At 30.3% G+C, this 22,642-nt stretch overlaps 1 protein-coding gene across 2 annotated transcripts in view; it reads left to right on the forward strand.

Moving 5' to 3' along the window:
* Positions 1-21,570, forward strand: part of LOC121113866 (uncharacterized) — a 261,784-nt gene extending 240,214 nt beyond the window's left edge. Inside the window, exons 3-6 of one of the 2 annotated variants that reach the window (XM_071886682.1) lie at positions 11,729-11,864; positions 12,491-12,708; positions 12,781-12,934; positions 20,946-21,570. In XM_071886682.1, the coding sequence (XP_071742783.1) occupies positions 11,729-11,864; positions 12,491-12,708; positions 12,781-12,934; positions 20,946-21,082 (645 nt within the window). In that variant the 3' untranslated portion in view covers positions 21,083-21,570. The remainder of the gene's footprint in view (positions 1-11,728; positions 11,865-12,490; positions 12,709-12,780; positions 12,935-20,945) is intronic. The other variant, XM_071886683.1, reaches the window with a different exon arrangement.
* The last annotated feature ends 1,072 nt before the right edge of the window (positions 21,571-22,642 follow it).

Below are 22,642 nucleotides of genomic sequence, written 5' to 3' on the forward strand. Positions count from 1 at the left end.
ATTAAGGAGTCACTCCTTATTAGAAGGTGGTGAGTCTAGTCCATGTCTGAGAAGGAGCTTGACAATTTTCTTTTGTACATATCATCCCTTTGTACAGAGGGAACCCCATTGTTCTTTATATCTGCACAATTAACATGGCCAGCAGGGTTTTTTAATAATTACTAAAATTATTTACATGTCCATTTAACCATTCACTCTTACATATTTCCATTCTGTCCTGAGTATTTGTTGCAGACTTATAATTGTAAGTCTTTGTTGGACTCAGAGTAGAATTGGGGATCGAAAATGGATTAGTTCTAGCAAATGCCTCTTTTATATCCTTTTCTCCTTCCTTTCTTATTACAGCTGATTGTAGCTTATCTAATGAAACGTCATTAGCATTTTTTTAAAACTTTATTTTACAGAACACACAAATTGGTTCAAAAGTATATAATAATTATTGCTACTGACTACATAGAACCTGGTGGAGGGAAATTTAAATACATCATACAAGTTATCGTTGAAAAAAATTAACTACTCTTTGATTTTTTGGGGCGTGTAAAATATGATTCACACTCCAGTACTGAAGAACACTGAATAATAAAAAGAAATAGAGACATGATTAATTAGCAGTGTGAGTGCACGCATTGTTTCCTAAATCCATTACGGTATTATTGAACTGTTTAACTGGACTCCGTGGCATTTATTTTGTAAACATTTAAAAAAAAAACATAATAAGTGTCTCTATTTTATTAGTTCTTAGTATTTTACTTCGATGGAGAGGGAATTGAGAATTAATATCGCTTCAGAGACGTAATCACAAACCAAGAAGGGAGTTCCTGGTTCTTATGCTTCACAGCGTACATTATACCTTGCAGATTAGCCATTCAATTTTCCACCTTTCCTTATACTGTTTGGATGTTACAATGAGCCAATCCGAGGGACTCAATGTTACATGAAAATTTCTGCAGACTTCCTCCTCCACCATCTTAAGGATCGGAGTAATTTTTATACATTGGTAGAATAAATGAGAAGAGGTCTCCAATTCTTTTTGGCAAAAGTAACAAATACTCTCCTTAGGATATTTTTACTTATTTGTAAAAATATAGGACGTCCCCAGTCTGTACCTCAGCCATTTTTGACGTATTTTGGTGAATGGGTTCCATGCCATCGCTTATACAAAGCCGTTCAAACCTTTGCCTTGTGATTGATGAGGGATCCTTCTCTTCACGACCGATACTAACAGTAAAAGCTTGCCTTATCATTTTGTTTGGAATGACTTCCAAGCCAATTAATGCAAGGATCGGAGGACCGAGATAATTACATCTGAAATACCGTCCAGAGAACATCCGTCGGGTTCTATGGGTTAGATAGAAGTTATTCAACACGGGGTTCCTGTCTCATATGGAGAAATAATCCCTTCATTACTAAGGAACTCACACCTACTGTTTAGTCGAGGATTATAATTAAGTGATTTCGTCATTAGCATTATTCTTTTCGTCCTCCTAAACATTCTTCAAATTGTCAGAGTTACCATGTTGATTTTCGGTTTTTTTTAACACGCCCATTCTACACTGGATTCTCATCATTGTATCTAACTAACCTCAGCGAGTTATTTTGTGCAAACTTATTCTTCTATATTAAAACATTATGTATATAAATCATTTTATGTATTTAAATAATAAAAATAGCAAAATTTTCAAAAAAAAAAAGTGTTTCTTTTATATAATATATATATATAAAACTTACAAAAAATTACTGTAAAATAGTTGCTTCTAACTAATGCATTGACATATTTTTATTCAAAATTGTGTACGAAATTCTGAATTGCCTTCAAACTTGAAACTTGATAAAATTATATTATAGGTATATTCTCATACGTATAATATACGCACAAATTAAGTTATAAATTATTTATTTTACTGTTTATTAAATTGTTTTTTATTGCTTGGACAATAAAATCTAGACACATTTTTATTAGATGTATGTAATAAAAAAATCAAAAAAATCACAAATACTTCAAAATGGGGTCAAATTAAAAAGAAGAAAAAAATCTTATTATAATTAAGGCATAAGAAAAGAAAACAAATATTTTATAATTTTATTGAATTTGTTAGTAATTTTTTTGACTTTATTATTTAGTTGGTTTTGTAAGTAAAAACTCATGAAGTAACTATTGACAGCATACAAATATAAATAAATAATAATGGTTTTTCTATTTAGTCAGCTATTTATATAATTAAATTTTTTCAAGAACAAGATACAGATGGTGATAAATATACATAGTTTTTAAATCTTTGAATAATCAATAAATTAGTTCATGAAATCAGACTTTTGAAAGTTTTTACTCAATTTCGATCTGGAGTGATTGGTAGCAATTAAATTTTTTGAAATTTTTAAATGTCTATTGATCTCTGCTCAAACATTAATATAAATATTCATCTATGTCTGGTACACTTCTTTTGATAGCCACAAATGTTAAAGTGTACGTTTTGCATGAACACTTTAAAATTTGAGAGCTGTATAAGATTTTGGCCCTTTTGTTTTCGTTTCATAGTATTCAAATATTTTTTTTAAAGTCAGTTCATTCATGTGAAGTAAACAAATAAACAACATTAAAAACAAACTAATCCCGGAAAACATATGATCAAGAGAAAAGACAGAAAAATTTAATTGATACAAATTATGGAACTTTGACCGGATGGAGGGTAACGGTTTTTGATGGCACAGAAAAAAAAATTAGGGGGTCATTACCAACACCTAAACACATCTCATGATCCATAATAATTTTGAATTTGGTCAACTTTAAAAAGAACGAACACTCTACAACACATCCTTTGCGATTTCAATCTTTTAACTGAATTATCAAGGTAAATTCTACGAAATAAATGAAAAATTGCATACGGCATACGTGAAAATCATAATGTGACGTCATCTCTTCCTGTCTGAAGAAGGCCAACACTATGTTCATAAATAACTTCCCAGGATTCATGACATCAAGTTCAACAAAAAACAAAACAAATTGCTTTAAAAACAGTTACAATGTCCAATGCATCATTATATGAACTTGATTGATCTCAACTTGTCTGCAATAAAGTGTCAAGTTTAGTATATGCAGCACTGCTACATAACCGAGCTAGCCTATCATTTTGGAAACATCACAATGAAAAATATTTTTTGAGACACCCCTTTAATGTATAAAATGTATCACAATATACGAGGTCTGTTCAAAAAGAAGGGGAACTTTTCCTATTTCGCGGGAAACGTACCTTTGGTATGCTTGGTTTTTCATTACGTTACTACACTCGCCACGAACAAATATTTACTGTTTCAGCTTTATATTAGGTTTAATTTGTTTATGAGAGGCGTAACGGTTAAAAGTATTTGGCGTGTTTGGCGATTTTTAACTATTGAAAAACATGGATAAAGAATTTGCAACAAATTTTGTGTAAAAAATAAAATTAAGTGCTCCAAAACACTTAAAGTGTTGACAATTTTATACGGTAAAACTGTCCTGAGTAAAAAAAAAATATATTTATTCACAAAAAGTACCTTCTTCTCAAGATGGCCGGGAAGATGCCAATGACGAGCCTCGCTAAGGATGCCCAATTACGTCTGCAACAGATGAAAATGTAGAAGCAGTGAATAATTGGTCTATAAATAGTATATTCTTGAAGTTATGCGTGGCTTACGATAAGGAATACGAAGAAAACGTCCGAAATTATGGAAAAAAACAATTCATGGCTTTAGCATTGCGAGAATGCCCCTTTGATTGTGAGATATTTTTTGGCCAAAGTGAACACCACAATAATGCCTCAGCCACCTTATTAATGCGATTTTACCCCATGTGACTTTTTCTTCTTCTTCTGTAGCCTCCTCTGCTTATTAAAGATTTTTTGCTTTTTACTAAAAAAAAATTTTAATAGCTATGGATTTTTTTTCAAAAATACAATTTTTTTGTAAATAGCTGATGATTTTGAAATTTTTTCCAAAAAATTAAATTTTCAACTTTTTTTCCTATTTTTTTTATTTTTTGGTAAATAGCTAGGATTTTTTTTTTCCAAAAATTCGAAAAGCCAAGCCCCCCTCAAAAAAACAAAAAAATCCTACGGACATCCCTGAAAAGTGCTTCTGATAAGTGCTTTGAGGATTCGAAAAAGCTTAAGCGCAAGTGTTTTGTATCTTAGGGGGATTACTTTGAAGGGGCAACATAAATAAATATTTTTTGCTAAAAAATAACAAAAAACAAAGTCACTTTTTGAACACACCTTGTATTTCACAATATTTTTTATTTACTATCTTATCCCGGAATTTCCCGTGTAAAAAATAAAACCATCATAATAGGTCTCAAAACAACATCACTACACTTGATAAAATCGTCATTATGCCTTTTGGTGAAGATTCTAATGGCTTAACATCAATCTCTTTTTCTTTCACTCGTTTGCACATCAATTATGCAAATCCTGTTGGAAAGGCTAGTGAAATGTAGAAAATAAAGCAAGAATGAAGAGGAAAAAATTATTTGAGAGAGAGAAAATAAAGAGATAGTGAATGTCTATAAACCTTAAATCATCAAAACGTTATGTGTTTCTTATATGTAGAGGAAGTATCTTATGCTTGCAATTTTGTTTTATATATATAAATAAATGAATTTTTTATCTATAGCAATAAAATAGACTTTATTATAGTGCGATTATATATCTACATATATTTGACTTTCATCTCACCCTTGTTGTTCTAATGTTATATACTCTAGCTGCCATAAAATGACATTGAATCTGAACACCCTTATCATTTAATGACTTCACCTCCATTCATGTAGGGAATAAGAGCGTAGATGAATTTGTAGTTGAACCCTCTCCCTCGATGATTAAAATCTTTGCTCTTAAAAAAGCAGTAATGTACCTTTTTTTTACCCTCCCTTACCCAATTTTGGGATATAAATAATACCATTGTCCCTTAGATTATTTTTGTTTTTTTCCTCGGAAATTTTATGACTTTTTGGTATAAATTTTTTTTTCTCTTATGTGACGTAAACATAAAGTCATGCTAGAATTGTTTTCCAGAAAATCGATCAGTAAGCTAAACTAATTCAATTATGTTATGTTCTTTAAATGATAGTACGTGGGTTTTAACTAGTAATGGGAATATTAAAAAAAAAATCCCCATTCGGAAGTGATTCTAGTAAAAATTCCTGATGCTTATTCTTTATTATTTCAAATAATAGTTACAAAAAACACGATTTTGCTATAAATTTCTAAGAATTACAATTGACAAAATAAAAAGAGTGAGAAATTCTACAATTAAAATAGCATTCGTGTAGGGAAAATATTATAATTATATTTAAATATATAGGGTATTCTTATTTTATTATGTGTTTTTAAAACAATTTACTCCAAAGATGGGGGCTTCTTCCAACAGAGAGAAATGTTAACACCGTCACGAAATATTAACTAGATAAAAAAAAATAAGAAAGAAAACGTACGCAATAACCGTTTTTCATTTTCAATTTATAAACTACATGTTTTCTTTACAAGTATCCCTTCTTTAGCCATGAGTTACTCTATTACTAACAAGGCAACCTCTAGGTGAATTATGAGATTAACAAACTCAGAATATATTTTTAATTTACATAAGAGCTCATCAAATCTTCCTTTTTTCTTAAAAAGTCAAAGTTAAAGATTTTAGTTTCAATAATATCCAATAATTCATCAGAAAGATACAAAATATGAAATACAAGATTTTTGTAAATATACCAATCACGTGTCCTTATTACAACTTGAAAAACAGCAACATTTTAATCAAAAAATAAACGAAATACATGGTTTAAAAATGCTCAAATTGTTCATTAATACACAAATATTGGTACAGAATATTTCTTTAGGGTTATTTTTTAATTGTGGTGTCATTGTTGTTTTTTTCCTGACTGCAAATGTGACATGACTTTGAGCTTATATATTATCGTTATTTCTTTGAGAATCATATAATCAATAGCGGGAGTACACGGCATTGTTTCGAAAATGGTGTGTATTTTGGCCAAGTTAAAAAATTAAAATCAACATGGTAACCCTACAATTTGAAGAATGTTTTGGAGGAAAGAAAATTAGCCTTTATGACGTTTCATTAAACCAGCTACAATCCGCTGTGACAAAGAATGAGGGAGAAAAGGAAATAAACTTGGACATAGGCAAGAATGACTCAGATGTTAATCCTCAATTCAACTCTGAGTCAAACAAGGACTTACAATAATGACTCCCAACAAATTTTTAAGATCTTTATGAGCAAACGCAAATGTTCAATTAGGTTTTGAATATAATTGAATGTAGTAGGAAAGGAAGTTCACTAACAGGAGTTTATAATAATGACAACATCTGAGGAAAAGAAAATTCATTCTTCCTTTTCCCAATTCCAAAAAAAAAAAAAACCGGTGAAGCTAAAAAATACACCAGATTTTCATCACTAGCTATTAATCGTCGATGAGCTTTAGCTGTACGTGCTCGTTTCCAAGCCTCATCTAAAATATAATTCAATATTTTTTGTATGTATTCTTCATTTTATTTTTTTTAATATGAGCTTTAGTAGCACACACTGGTTGTTGAGAATGAGTCTTCCACAGACAAACTAACTAAAGGACATACATATAAACTTAGCTTCCTAAAAATATAATTAATTGTTTTAAAACGACTATAATTTAGTTTACCACACGAATCATCTATAAAATAAAACATCTCGGTGCTTCAGATAATAAATTTTTAGAAATTTAAAATTATAGTAAATGTTGAAATCTTATGAATGGAGAGGCCAGAACTCGAAGTAGAAAATATGTGATTATTTTTACTGTGATTTTAAGAAAAAAAAGTTTTTGGCAAAGTAATATGTAATCGTTTTTTCTCTATAAAATAATTGGTACCGGTCTCATAGAAGCTATATAGTCCACTGCCCCATTAATATTTGACTTGAATTTGAGACTCCCAATTTAGTATCGACTTTGTTTCATCACGTAGGCAAATTATACTCACTTATAACTTATATATTATTTGTATCTCAAGACCTAAGCAAAAACATAATATTTTGAATTTATCACCACAACCAAGACAGAAACACATTGAATATTAAAACTTATATTTTAATGACAATGGAGGTAAAAGTTTATTCAGTATTTTGTCGTTCTTCATTAATAACCTTGTTTATTTTGGGAATAAACCAGCATTTTTAATCTTTGAAATACTCATGAAAAACAATGAAAGAAAAACAGTTGACATATTTGAGCTTGGGGTCTATAGAAAATAAATTATGTGTATTGAATAGGTTAATGAAAAAAACAAAATACAAACACTTAATACGTTTTATGTGTAATATGCAGGTATTTTTTTCATTGATGTTCCGGGTGCACGTACTACCCGGACCATCCATATTTCCAACCTTTTAAAATAATCAAACGTAATTAAAAGTTTGATGGCTAAAACTTTCAACTTTTTGCTTTGTTTGTTCTTGAGATGAAGAAGTGAGAAATATATCGTTAAAGAATAATTGATTTACTCTACGCCCCTTGTCCACTTTTCAAAATCAAATCCAGACAGTGAATCTCTTTTGTCTACAGGGTGGCCCATTAAAATATGATTACTTACTAATTCCAGAAATAATCATGGTAGGTTGATTGCAATTAATTCATAGTTCTATGTATTAAAGTATACGCAATTAGTTACAAAACAAACAAAATTGAGGTGTGTTGATTCGTCGATCAAGTTCAAGTGGAGAAAATGACACTTGAACTTGATCGAGGAATTTCCATTCCTGCACTCCAAGCAATTGAGCTTGAGACTGAAACGTTGGAGAGGAAGAAGGACTCTGTCAAAAAGGACAAACTGTACCTGGAGAAGTTAATTCATACCAGATTGTCCAGATAGCTATCAAAAAGTGGGTGGAAAGAGGATTGTGAGAGCGGAAAAGCCACTTTTGAAATCAGCAATGAAAAAAACCCATCCCCTCTTTTGCAAAAATCTTTTGAATGACTCTTTTGGTTCTTTTTAACTCTACATTTTTTTTTTTGCAATTTTGGCTCCCCTGTAGCCCTGTTACCTACCCCCTCGACTACACCTTTTGAGCTCATGTCAAGGGAAGGCCAATGATTTTTTTTCATTTGAATAAGTCTAATTTTGGCCCAAAATAAGAACAATGACATTGACATTGTGCGTCAGAATTGTTACAAAAAGTGTTTCTTTCAAAATAAAGAATTTCAAATACTAGAATTTGAGTATTTATCGAGAAAAATCATTACAATTCACGATATTTGCGGTGGTTCGTTGTTTAGTTATGGAAAATTTATCTTCCCAGTCAAAAAAGCAGCATTAAATCATTTACCACCAATAACGTGGCACCTGATAAAAAATTATTACTCTAAAACAGAAGCAGAAGCCACAATAATTTGTGATAATTTTCGGGACTTACTCGAGTTACCTTGTAAATAGACAAAGATAATTATGGTCTCAATCTCGAACATAAAGCAAGTTTTATCAATTAGTTTTTAGTTGTTTAAACTAATTTTCACAATTTTATTCATTTACTGCATTTGAAGTCATATTTTTTAAATGATTTCAAAAAGTTTGGTACCTTTAATATATTTTATTCAAATAGTTTTCTTAATATGTCTCAATTATCAAAATTGTGATTATGGCGATAACTCTTTTTTTCTAGAGACCTAATTTTAAACTGAAATGCTTATTTATATATTTAATGTATTTAATCTCTAGAAGGAATAAAGTTTGAAAAGGAAAAAAAAACGACAAAATATTAAAATATAGTTTGGATTTTACTAAACTAATTCAAATCAAGTAAATTGACATACTTTACTGTATACTATTACTAAAAATGATGACTTGCAGAGGGCGCCTAAAATTTGAGACATTTTTCATGAACCGATAATTGGGTTGATACCGACTTTAAATTTACGACAAACATAGACCTGCAAGTAACATTACTTCAGGGATAAGAACATTATAACGTACCTTAGATTATGCCCAATGAATTCTTTAGCTGGCCAATATTTTTGGAATTGACAATATGAAGAATGAATTATATTTTCCTTGGACGTTACTAATAACTTCCTAACTAGTGAACTTCCTCTCCTAAATTGACTCAATTATATTCAAACCCTGATTAAACATTTGTGTGTGCTCATTAAAGACTGAGTGTAAGGATTTGTTGCGGAGTTGTGTGACTCAAAGTAGAATGGGGGATCGATATCGGAGTTTATTTCCTTCTCCTCCTCCTTCCTTGTCACTGCTGATTGTAGCTTATCTCTTCGAAAACATTCCTAAAATTGTCATGTGAATTTTGGGTTTCTTTTTTTTAACATACCCATTCTACACTGGATTTTCATCACTGATTATGTTTTATCATTTATCAACTTGTAATTATCGTCGGAATTGTCCAAAAATTACACCATTAATAATATATGGGATATCTAAGGAATATTCAACTATAACATTATAGCCATCACAAATACTACTCTAATTTCTTCATATGAAATTAACAAACTCATTTTTGGGTTGCAACTTGTACAATTTGGTTATATAAGATAGATTCTGCTCACAATATATAGGTATGTTTATAAATATAGCTTACTTAATTTCAGCGTATAGGCTTTATTTTATTTTAACCATTTTGTGTATAAACTTGAATTTACATAGATATGGCATTCATAGGGTTATGTATGTATATTCAGTCTTTTCATCGTTTTATTCTTCATGAATAGATGTACCTAAGCCGCCTTAGGTTTAAAAAAATGTATTACATTATTTTTATATTTTCTTAAATTCGATATCCTTAAATAATATATATTTTTTTGTATATTTAATTTACAATATTGTATTTCTTAGTTCTTATAGGACTCAAATACATATTAGACTGTTTAATTTCCAGGTTAATATTTTGTTACCTACGTACAAAGCCTTTTTCTGTTGGAAACAATATCAAAATTAACTTTTTGAAGGGCCTCAGACTATTTTTGGGGTTGTACTGGCCATTTTAGTATATTAAAGTGGTATTTTGGGTCAAAATTGGCTATTTTAGGCCTCTTGTACCACCGTTTCAAATTTGATGCTATGATTAAAATAATGTACTTTTTATATTTTTAAGTATGGTATTTATCATTTAAAAATATTATGCACATTGTTTTTAATCGTTTAAAGGGTCCAAGGTTTGTTATATGATTTATGGTTTCCCTGATTCATTATACATAACTTATCAAATTGCCTTATTTAATTACAACATTAGCTATTTTAAGTACTAGCAATTAAATGATCCTATCATTAAATTTTGTCGTATTGAAATTATTTATTTTTTATGTTTTTACGAGTAACTAAGTATAAATTGGCCCAAAAAATGTATGTCCAGTCTGTCTTAAATTTTATGGACGCGCCCGATTCAGACGCAAATTCATCGTCAAACATAACATCAAAATATAATCCAAGTTGAAATGATATTTATTGAATAAAAATGATCTTGTGTTATGTTTGATAAAACAGAAAAACTGACAATTATGAAGCACACCTTGTACAAAGTCTATTCATTTGAAGTTAAACCAGTAAAACGTTTCCTACGTGATCGAATAATATTTTTTTCATAATCGATCATATTTGGAAACAAAAGGATTTATTATGAATGTATAAGTTACTTAAAGTTAAAAAAAAGTACCTAACAGCTATTCAAAGTATTTTCTTGGGGAAGACTGGATAGTATTTTAATTGTAAAAGCTAGGAGATACACCAAGTGGGTATTTTTTTTTAACAAATAACTATGTTACACTCACATATAGCTTAACAACACTGTGAATAGTTGGTATATATAGCTTTGCTCTCTAATTGTAAATAGCTCGTTATAAGTCAACAATTTGTTCGTTGAGATCAAATCAATCCGATTTATATAGTAACTGAAGCATTTACGGAGTTTGGAAGAGGGCTGGAGAGTCAGCCTTCTCACTGATTGTCAAGATTTATTATATGTCAGAAAGTAATTTTTGTAATGAAAAAATTAAGTTTAGCAATTATAAAAGGAAAAACAGTTGCAGCGTGTGCTCTTTCCTCTTTTTACTAATTCTTGAATTGATGGTCGTGGAGTTAACTTATCCCTCTGAATTAAGCATTCTCAAATATTATAATTATTCCTTAATTCACATATATTGTTTTATTATTTTAGAATAATTTGAACCATTAATATTATTCTAAATGTATAGCATTTCTGAAGAAAATATACGATATTCGATTATTTTTTGTATAATTTAACAGTTCTGAATTAATGCTTTATAAATTAGGTTTGAAAATATTTTGATTAACGACTATACTAATGGTTAAAAGATTTCCAATAGGACTATATAAATAATTTGATTGTTTTTACAAAATAAATTACATTTTCAAAACATATAATTTCAAAAATATCCGCAATTGATATTAACTACATATGTTTAAAGATTCCCTATTTCATATTTATACTTTTTGCAAAATAAAATTATTATCCTCATAAATAACCCTTTTATTACTATGTCAATAAAATACGATATTTAATCTTATCTTAGACTTTCCTGATGATAATTTGAAGATAAAAGTTTTTAAATTTATTAATAAAACTTTGCTTTCTAATAATAATAAATGTGAAATTGAATTAATAAGTAGAGCAAATAATATAAAGATAAAATTTTAACTCTCCAAATTGAGTTTGTTTGTATATTAATATTTTATATTTATCTTTTCAGAGATCCTTGTCATCAGAGAAAGAAATCGTACTCGACAATGTAGATTTTGATGCATCTGGTAAATATAGTTGCGAGGTCTCTGCAGATGCACCCATGTTTCAAACAGCCTCAACGTCAGGAATTTTATATGTCGTTGGTAATAAATTTACTAGTGATGGGAATATTCCAAAATAATACTGATGCCGATTCCAATGCAATTTTAGTAAAAATTCCTGGTGCTGATTTCTATTTGAATCCCGATTCTGATTCTATATATGTAAACTAATAGTTTAAAAAAACCAATTTTGCTATTGGTGTCCAAAGGATAATATATATAAATATTTTTTTTTTTTTTTGGGATACCTTTTGAAAAAAAATCTAAGAATTAAATATTTTTTGACAAAATTCCAAGAATTAAATATATTTTTTTAACAAAATGTACACTTTCATATACAATATAATTTCCAAAATCCACAATTGTTCACAAAAAATTAACAGTTGTTTGAAAAAAATTTCAAAATACTTAACTGTTCTCAAAAAGTTCTTTTTTTAATTTTAAAATTAAGTGTTTAACATAAAATTTTTGGCAAAAAATTTCAGATATTAAATTTTATAGTAAAAACCAAAAATTCTTTAATTTGGGGGGAAGGGGAGGGAAACATTATTTTCCCGATGCCGATTCCAGAAAAACACCCGATTCTCCGATTTCGATTAATCGTCCCATCACTAAAATTTACTAAAGGGAAAGTAGAATCCCCTAATATATACATATATTTTTTAAAGATCTACCCGAAAGTGGGCCTGATATAGAGGGAGGTCAACCTCGTTATCGTATTGGAGATTGGGTAAACGTCAGCTGCACATCTCGAAACTCTCTTCCAGCTGCGCAGCTCGCATGGTATATTAACGGTGAAAAAGCGGACAAGCAATATCTCACATCCTACCCCGAAGAGGAACACCATAACAGTCTTCGAAGTTCAAAATTAGGACTCATGTTCAAGGTAAGATTATTAGGAGTTGATGTTGTTTCCGAATTCATCCCTATTCTTCTTCTTCTTCTTTCTTACTTTCAGGTTCATCAAAAACATTTCAAACACAACGATTTAAAGTTGAAGTGCACTGCAACGATATCAACAGTGTATTGGAAATCAAACGAGGAGTCTGTTCAAGGCTCAGGGCTTAGCGCACATTCTTCTCCAGTATCAGAGAGTCGAGGTCGAACTTCGGGTAAGGATAAAGGAACATACTCATGCTTGATAAGCAATGCATATTTAAACCTACCCCCATACAAATATACAAAAGAAATAATTTATGAGTAATTCCCACTTCTTGTCTTGACTCGCAGTTTTTGGGTATTGTGGTTTGAATCTAGGAATGTGTTCTTGATTGTCTCATACTATATATGACATATGTGACCCGTTAACACAAAATCAAGCTAGAATGATTTTTCTCAAAAATGAGACTGGATTACATTTTCTATCCGTGAACTTTTATCAACAAATTATTATGATGTGTCCTATGAACGCAAATTGCACTTAACGTAGACAAAATTGAGCATCACAATACATTGATATATTTTATTTGAATAGGGCTACATCGGGGCGAATATAAGTCTATAAGATCAAATAAAGGTTCTAAACTGTAGATAATATCCTTGGGTATCTTAACTAATTCGATAAATTTGAATACAAAACCCATCATTGACTCAAATCAGGTTGTACACAGGGGGTGGACCGTAGGGGCTGTATCCTCCCCCAAAAAAATCAAGGAATTATTTCTTTTTAATAGAAAATTTGAAATTTAATTTTTTAAATAAAATTAATTTTCAACGTGGGTAATTTAAATTAACAATTTCCAGTACTTTTTTGACAGAATGTATAACTAATAATTTAATATTTATGTATATAATATGAATTCGTTCAATTAAACATAAAAATGTCATTCAATTTTTGTTTATTAACTAATTTTTATACAAATGATTGTCCATGTAATATAAAAATATCCACCATTGTTGTTGATAAAGATCTAAAATTTGCTTAAGTCTTTATAACAAGGTTCCTCAGGATAAAGAAACTAGTAGTGGGACAATTATTCGGAATCTGAATCGGAGAATTCGGTGTCTTTTCTGGAATGGGCATCGGAAAACTAATGTTAAATTTGCGATTCTGATTCTTATTTATTAGTAATATTTAACTAAATAACTTACACCCCAAATTAAGGAATTTTTGTTATTAATAAAAAATTTGATATTTAATTTTTTTTTTTTTCAAAAAATTTACGGGAATGAAATTTAGATAAGTTTTACTTCTTTTTTTTTTTAAATTAAATTTTCTGTGAACTATGTATTTCAAAATTAAATTTTTTAATTAAAAAAAAAAATCCTTGTATATTTTTGTTTAAAAAAACACTAAAATATAATCCTATAGACGCCCTTGATTATTTGAAATATTAAAACATTGTGATTTTTTTACTAAAATCACATCGGAATTGGGATTTTTTTGTAATCGTCCCATCACTAAAAGAAACTCTAACGGAAGAGGTGACACACAAATTGTCACTTTGATTTTTCTTGAACAAAAATAAGCATTTTTTAGCTTAAAATTTGACCTCCTATCTAAGATCTACAACTAAAAATGTACAAATATTTCATTTGGTTGACGATCACGGTTTGCCTTGAAGACTGACAATGTGCTTCAGAGTTCATGGAAACTGGATTGATGCGTTAGGTCAGTAGCTCACAATATTTACCTCTGAGTCAAATTCATTGCCTTCGATGTTGGGGATCCTAATGTTAAATGCGGTATACCTCGCAGTTGCAGTAATAAATACTTGTTCCTCCTCTGTAATTATATTTGCGATATAAGCCTTTTTATTAAGCACAGCAAAGCTCAATGAAATGAAACGCTCTTACTTTGTCTGACGTACTCTTTCAATCTCCTGATCCAAACAAAAATTATCGATTTGATGTGTTTTGAGTCAATGTCTTCTAGCCTTTGAGGTTCAAGGACATAAAATATCTCAAGATATATATCAAGGGGCAGCCCGTGAATATGTGAATGACGGAAAGGTTTTCCACACTTTTGAGATGACAGTTTAAAAAGCAATAGCCCTTTTGGAAGTGAAATTGTGAAGTAATTTTTTTCCAATCCGCTATATTTTTCGTCGAGTTCCCAATTGATCCAATGCATTTTTCGGGTAAATATAGTGCTTCTAAATGCTTTTTACCTACTGCATAAGCCTTAGCACATTTTGGAATGGGTGTGTTGATTCTCAGTGGCGAAAGAATCAAAGGGTAATGGAACAACCTTTTGTTCCCTATAATAGAAATAAAAATTTCCCCTTAGATTTGATGCGTTCATGAGTTTATAATATTGTCAGTGTACTATGCTCATCTTTTGATTTGTGTAATTTTTAAACCTTGGTTAGTAGACTGGGATTTTTCTGCATCCCAATTTGTATAAAATTGCTTTTAAATAGATTTAAAAACTAGAAATAGATCCTGAAACATCTTTCAGAATAAATGCAAACTTTTATAGTTGAAATAAAATATTTTCTTCGAATCTTTTGCAAAGTTTGCAATTTTTCATCAAGGTTTGGGGAATTTGATTAATTTATTCCCTTTTAAGTCGTTCAATCTCATCAAAGTTAATGAGTATATATTTAGTACCAAAAGTTTGTTAAGAGTAATAAATATTTCATAGAAGTTTTTATCAAAAATTAAATTTTAATGTTTCAACTATGATAAACACATTCATAAAATACGCAAGACTTTGGAAAATTATGCAAAATAAGCATTGTACCATTTTATATTATAGCTCCTCACAAAGAAAAAAAGTAACTGGATTTGCATATAATGTTGAAAAACTATTATATTATTAATGATATCTTTTGTTTCAACGCATTGTCTTATTTTGAAGAGCTTAAAGAATGTCAATTCAAAGCATAAACATGCATAGAACCTCTGTCAATTTTAATTCCACAATACACTATTTAGGATTTACATAGGTTTTTTTTTATTATAAAATAGTGCAGATATTAAAGAGGGGTGTTTCAGTATTTTTATTGAATTGACAAATGGAATTTCCTTTTTTGCAAATTCCTTTTGCTAATTTCAATTGTTGTGTAGAATTGTGCAGGGTGATGACTCAAAAATTAGAACCCTCTTCGAGGTATTCTAGCCTCAGCTCTAAAAGTCGGAAGGTTTTGTACTTGCCGCAATTCGAAAGGGCTGACAAAAGCTACAATTTGATGTTTGTTTTGTTTTTTTGTGCGATGAAAAATGTCGGAGCAACATGCAAAACGGCAGAGGGTGTGCGATGTCCTCTGCGCACAAGTCAATCTACGACAAGAAAATCTTCACAGTCGACGCGGTTCTGAACAGGAAAAATGATCGCTTCTTGGCTGAATCAAGAGCTCAAGTGGAGGGAACCTTCAGGTCCAAACATCTGGCTTAGGTGGTGGTTATGGCGTCCAACGGCAGCAAGAAGCCTCCTTAATGATTCGAGGGCAACGAGAAAGTCAACACGCACGTTCACTAAAAGGTCCTCTAGTACCATGTCTTGCCATGGTTGAAGAACTCGTTCCACAGGGACAAATTTGGGTTTACCCAAGACGGCGACCCAATACACACGTCCAAGAAGGTGCAGTATTTCTGGAGGGAGAACATTCTGGCCGGCAGACTTCTTACTGGCGACCTCCTCCAACGTTAATTATTCTCTTCTTCTCACTCCATCTGCTTCTCTTCTCTCGGCCAACTTTGTCGTTTAGAGTAGACAGAGCAAAACTCCTCGTGGGAGATTGCACTACATATGTATATTAAACTCCGCAATTTTTTTCTATGTTTCTTGTAGTTTCTTACTTCATGGAGCTGCAGTTCCTGAAATTATGGGATATGTTTTTTTGTTTTTTTATTACATTCCTTGCAGATTGCCCGGTCGTCCTGGAAGAGCCCTTTTGTGAATAAGATCCAAGACGAGATACGATATTTCGAGTAAATTTGTTTAAGTGCGAAGATAAATACCAAACACACTTGATGAAGTCCTGTACTTTTCACCATTTTCCTATTATTCTATCTATTGTAACGTTGTAGGCTATGATTGGTTGTGTTTTCTGTCAAAATTGGTGTGCCTTGCCCAGCAGTTGGTAGGATAAATCAAAGTGAAAATTCTAGCAAGCCCGATTACATGATGGTCTAACCTTGTATTTCTATTAACCTTGCTGGGCACATGTCTCACCTAATATACAATATAATAGTGATGACTAAGTGAAAAGAGTTGGTTGCATTGTGAATGAAAAAGGAAGAGGACAACAGCGATCATTTAATGCTTTTATGCTTCTATTCACGACAAAATAGTATTAATATTGTCATTACTTAAAAAAATATATATATATATATGTCTCTATATAAAGCAGAAACATTTTTATTATTGTATACATACAATTTCTTTAAATATATACGTACACTAACTCCATGATATAGAGCGTAATACTGTCAAATGTTTCTGACACATATGTTGAAGAAGAAGATAAAATATATCTCGAGAGAGAGTTTAAGTTAAATTTGGATATATGTACATATTATAATATTTTTGTGACGTTACAAGCATATCTAAAACTACATATTTATCATAAACGATAGTAGAAATTGATAAAAGGAATTCGCAAGGCCTCCCTATTTTATCATTGACTAGATTGAGTACCCGACATTGACCGGAGTCGTTAGGGGTAGATAAATAGAAAATGTTGGCTCTAATCATATAGACATGTGGTTATGCAAATGGGTTGCAAATCAGGCATTTATACATACAAAAGAAAACGAAAATCAACATGGTAACACTGATAATTTGAAGAATGTTTATAGAAGAGCAGCTTAGCTGACATGACGTTTAATTAGATCAACTAGAAGCAGCTGGTATAAGGGAGGAGGGGGAGAAAGAAATATACAAGCATATGGGCTATAAGTACTTCTATGGCTATCCTCAATTATAATCTGAGCCCAACAAGGATATACAATTGTAACTCTGCTACAAATCTTTCAGGTGACTATCTTTCTTTTATGGGCACACATTAATCTTTCTTCAGTCAGGTTTTGAATATAAATGAATGTAGTAGTAGGGGCATATTTTTGATTTTGGAAGATTTTTGAAAAAAAAAAAAATCCAAAAATTAATTTATTTTGAAAAAAATTCAGAAATCCAAAGTTATTCACAAAAATTCGAAAATTTGTTGCTAGTCACAAAAAAGATTTCAAAATTTTAATTTCAAAATATTTTTTTTTCAAAAATTAACAGATAAATCACAAAAAATTAACTTTTTGGAAAAAAAACAAATCAAAAATCTACATTGATTTGCAAAAAAAAACACATTAATCTTTTGGAAAAAAATGTCAAAAATCCACTGTTGAAAAAAATTCAATTTTTTTAATTTTTTGAAAAAAAAATCAATTGTTTTAATTTTTGACAAAAAATTGAAAAATTATATTGTTTGGAAAAAAAATTCAAAATGAAATGACCAAAAAAAGTTTATAGTAAAAACCGGAAATTCCTTGTATTTTGGGTGGTATTGGTATATGACATTCATCAGGGAGCACTAATACTGTAACTGTTTTTTAAAGATTTATCAATTATTTTTTGTTAGCTTGATTGAATAAATGTTACTTTTTAAAGTTTTTTTCATTATAATTATCAAGATTTTTTTGCAAAAAAAAACAATATTTGAATCGAATCAATCAAAATGTATCTACTTACCCTATACTAGAATTGTATCTGATGATCACATAATAAAATGCTATAATTTAATTAATGGGCATCATTTTAGATTGAAGGGAGAAAGAGTTGATGTTATTAAATAAGCATATGCTTACTTTCATTATTGAAGATTCCAATTATATCGCAAGGATGTGTTCATAAACTGCTCTTTAAAAAAAGGTTAATCTTCTTTTAACAATGTCTGTACATTAGCCTCATCCTAATCTTCTATCAATTATAAAAATAATGTATTTTTGCACATTTTGTCCTAATCCTTATGTTCTTATTCAGCAGTCATTGTTGAAAAAAATGACATGTTTTATTTATTTAAATATAAAGAAATACTTGTTGTTGAGAGATGGTTATAATTTTTTTGTTTTGAAGGAAGAAGGAATTAGTTGTTTGAACAATTAAAATATCACAATTGCAGTTTCAAAAACTAATTTATTTTTTTATTCTTCTGTTTTAATTAAATCCCTGATTTGAGAGCATAAAAAGGGGATTCGAAAGGAAAGAAGACATAGTTACAATGGTTCTAAAACGCTTGCTCTCCTGAAAATTGTCATCTCCAGAAAAATGCCTTCAATTATACAGGGTCGTTAAAAGTAAATCCGTACCACCTTCAAATACATCTTAATCAATACCTTTTTGCTACATAAATCAAGATTTTTTCGAATGCGGTAAAATTGTTCCGGTCAAATACTAAAAAGTAGAAGCAGAGGAAATGCCATCTGAACGTGACCAACGAACTTTGGTGCGCAAACTTTTAGACGCTATCAAGAAACCAACAAAGATTGTCATGTAACCATGGGTCTGGACCAACAACCCGTACATGAAAGTGGTATTTCAGCAAGATGGTGCGCCTACACACACGTCCAAAAAGGTACAGAAGTGGTTGGAGGACAACTTGCCTTTTTGGCATAAGAAAATGTGCCCCCATTGGACTTCACTTTTTGGGTGCATGTTGAGTCCAAGGCCTGCACCGTCTGTGACCCAAATATCAACAACTTCAGGACACCGTCAATCAGCACTAGGATGTCATGTCTGAGGACTACATCTGCAATGGGCGCAAGGGGGGCTATTTCTAATGATTAGGGTAGCAAAGACATCATACTAGTTGTTTTTTTATTTAGTTTTTTTTTATCTTTATTTATACCATATATGTATATATATATACAAAACATAATTTAGAGTATAATATGAAATTGATAGAAGGTATTGACATAAACAAGCATTTTTGCTTCAAATAAGTAAGTTATTTTTATTTCATTGACATACCCTATTACAACTGGTTACTGAAATACATCTTGATAAAGTTCTAGATTAAAAGTGTTAAGATTTTGTCGCTGCACCCGGTAAGGGAAGCAAGTAGAGGTTTGAAATTTTATTAACAAGTTTTTATAATAAAAAAAAAAAAAAAATCATTCAATGTGTCCACCATCTTTGTCTAAAGGATTTGCAGGCCTTCACCATGTAAGCAGAGGAGACTTTTCCCCAGTACTTTATGATGAAGGTCTTCATGGAGTCAATGCTGTTGTGTTAATTGGCAGATACTTTCCTTTCTAACTCCCCTTAAAAGAATTAATCCATGGGATTTATATAGAGGGAGTTAGAGGCCCGGGTAATGGGCTGTCAAAATGGCACCTTTTCTTCTCCAAACAAGTTTTGGCCTTACTGGTCTTGAGGGAGGAAGCCGAGTCTTGTTGAAACAAGATCTGGACACAACTGGCCTCTGCTTTCATCCTAGGTATCACTTGGTCAGACAGGAGTTCTGGAGGAGATCTGTCGGTACCCAACCTCTTTTTTGACTCAAAGAATATTGGGGGCATGACACTGCCGTTACTCTCAATAACCCCAAGGGTCATGAAGATATTAACTCTCTCTCTCTATATATATATATATTTAGTGATTTGTCCCATCCTACAGAGGGAAATGACCTGTCTTAATGATTTGTAGATAGTTTTTCCATTTCTGCAGAAAAAAAAAGTATTTTGGTTTTTTATTAGTAAATTTTGAAGGTTTTCTTTTAAAAACCAAATAAGATCAATTATATAGTGACCAAATACAAAATCCGGGCTCTTATTTACGTTTAGTTTCTTTAATAATAATATTTTGTAATCAATTATTTTTTTCAAGTTTATATATTTTCATTAAAATCTAAAATGTACAGGCTTCCATTTTTTAAATCAGGTGAGTGTCTAGATAATTTTAATGCCTTCTCTTCTAACACTCTTTACTACTTTAAATACATTTTTTTCCTGATCAATTAAACTCATTAAGAATGAATTTATGAACTTTTATTGTGAATTTGACTGAAGCTCAATAACCAAATGTAGAGTCAAGATGAGGTTTTCATGTAATACTCTGATGTAAGTTTTTTAGATCTCAAACATATATCTAGTAGTGGAGTATTACATAAGCTTACGCTTCCAAATGCCAATAAATAATATTATTTTTTCCATCAAAGAACCACTCACTAATTCCAAAAATAGTTGTTCTCCAATTTCTCTTTGCAGCTGCAACAAGTCACATCTCGGGAACTGGATCACGACTTAGTGTAAACATTTCTCCGCTTGGATTTTCCGCACTTCTACTTCTTTTATTTCATCATCGACAAATAAGACTCTAAATAACGCTGTATTTTGTATTTATTGAGAAGACGCCAAAGAAAGAAGAAAACACGTATACAAAGAACATTTTACGAATTTTTTTAGACTTTTTCCATATAATAATTATTATACTGAATTGATATAGTTCAATAACTCAGGAAAGGGATGATAATTTATGGATCATGTGGTATACTACAAATAGGTGAAGTATGTATGATGTATATACCTAGTCAATTTCTGCAAAAAGAAAAAGAACCCAAAGTAAACACAGTCTTTATTTAATGTTATATAAAGCTTCTCTTTTTGGTTTGAAGTAAAATAAGTTAGGATTTCTATGTATTAATATTCTTAGTTTAGAAGAAAATATTTATTAAGAAAATAGTTACCAAAAAATAATTTAATTATAATTTATTTCTTTCGTCAGTTTATTTTGAATTTTTATTATTATCAATATTATTATTATTATTCAAGATGTGATATTTATAATAAAATATTTTCATTTAACTAATTTCTTTGTAATTTATTTATATTCTATATACCCAGGAAAAATTCGTAAGAGAAACCCTACATTCAATTTTGATATGTTCCTGGAACATTATATACCTTGGTCAGGGCCAGTCTTCAGCCACTTCGGTCTCAATATGGCCGCACTTCCAATCGGCCTCGTGTTTAATCGAAAAAAGAATTTTTTTCCAATTAAGTGGTCATTTGGGAAAAATGAGAACTTTCTTCAAATTTTCAAATTAAAGGACCCTGTTCAAGCTAAAACAAACTCTGGTCTTAATTATTTATTATTATCCATATTCCTACCCAGATTGGGATTTGGGACCTTTCCCAGTAATATATGCATACCACTTCTGGTACACAAACTCCTTCCAGTTGGTGCGTGATGGCGTGACTAGGGACTATAGAAATTCCCAAGCGAAATTTTGTTGTCAAAAGTAGAAATACAGATGTAAAATGATCAAATACAGATTGTCAAAATTAGAAATACCATGCCTATTTTTATAAGTTCATTAAAGAAATTGTATTTTTATAAAGTGATTAAGTAATTATTATTATAATTTTGTTAAAAATTTTCCAGTTTTATATTGATAGCAGTTTGAACTCTAGATGATAATTTCTTAGGCGTTATGTAACGTAAAAAGTTTAAGAACCAGTCCTCATTATTCCAGAATCATTTTTTCATTGTACTATTTTAATATATTAGATAAGCACGTAAATTTAATTTTGGATTTCTAAATATCAAATGTATCTTCTGAGAAATGAACATACTGTTTTTTCTAAATTGTTTTCCAATTACACTATTCAACAGCAAAATTGTCACAAAAACGCAAAGTACTTAACGCAAATTAACTTATTACTAACTTTTGATCGCGTATTCCGTACATGGTCTTAGTTTTTAATGCTAATTGTTGAAGACAGGGATAAATGATTTGAATATATTTCAAAGCTTAATTTCACATTATGTCAAACCCATTTTTAAAATATATATTATTATGTTTTTAACTCCAATTATATTTGTTTTAAGTGGAAAATGGGTGTTGGCCATCATAAATCTCCTTTTTGAATTATAATAT

Source organism: Lepeophtheirus salmonis, chromosome 2, assembly GCF_016086655.4.
Source record: "Lepeophtheirus salmonis chromosome 2, UVic_Lsal_1.4, whole genome shotgun sequence".
NCBI lineage: Eukaryota > Metazoa > Arthropoda > Copepoda > Siphonostomatoida > Caligidae > Lepeophtheirus > Lepeophtheirus salmonis.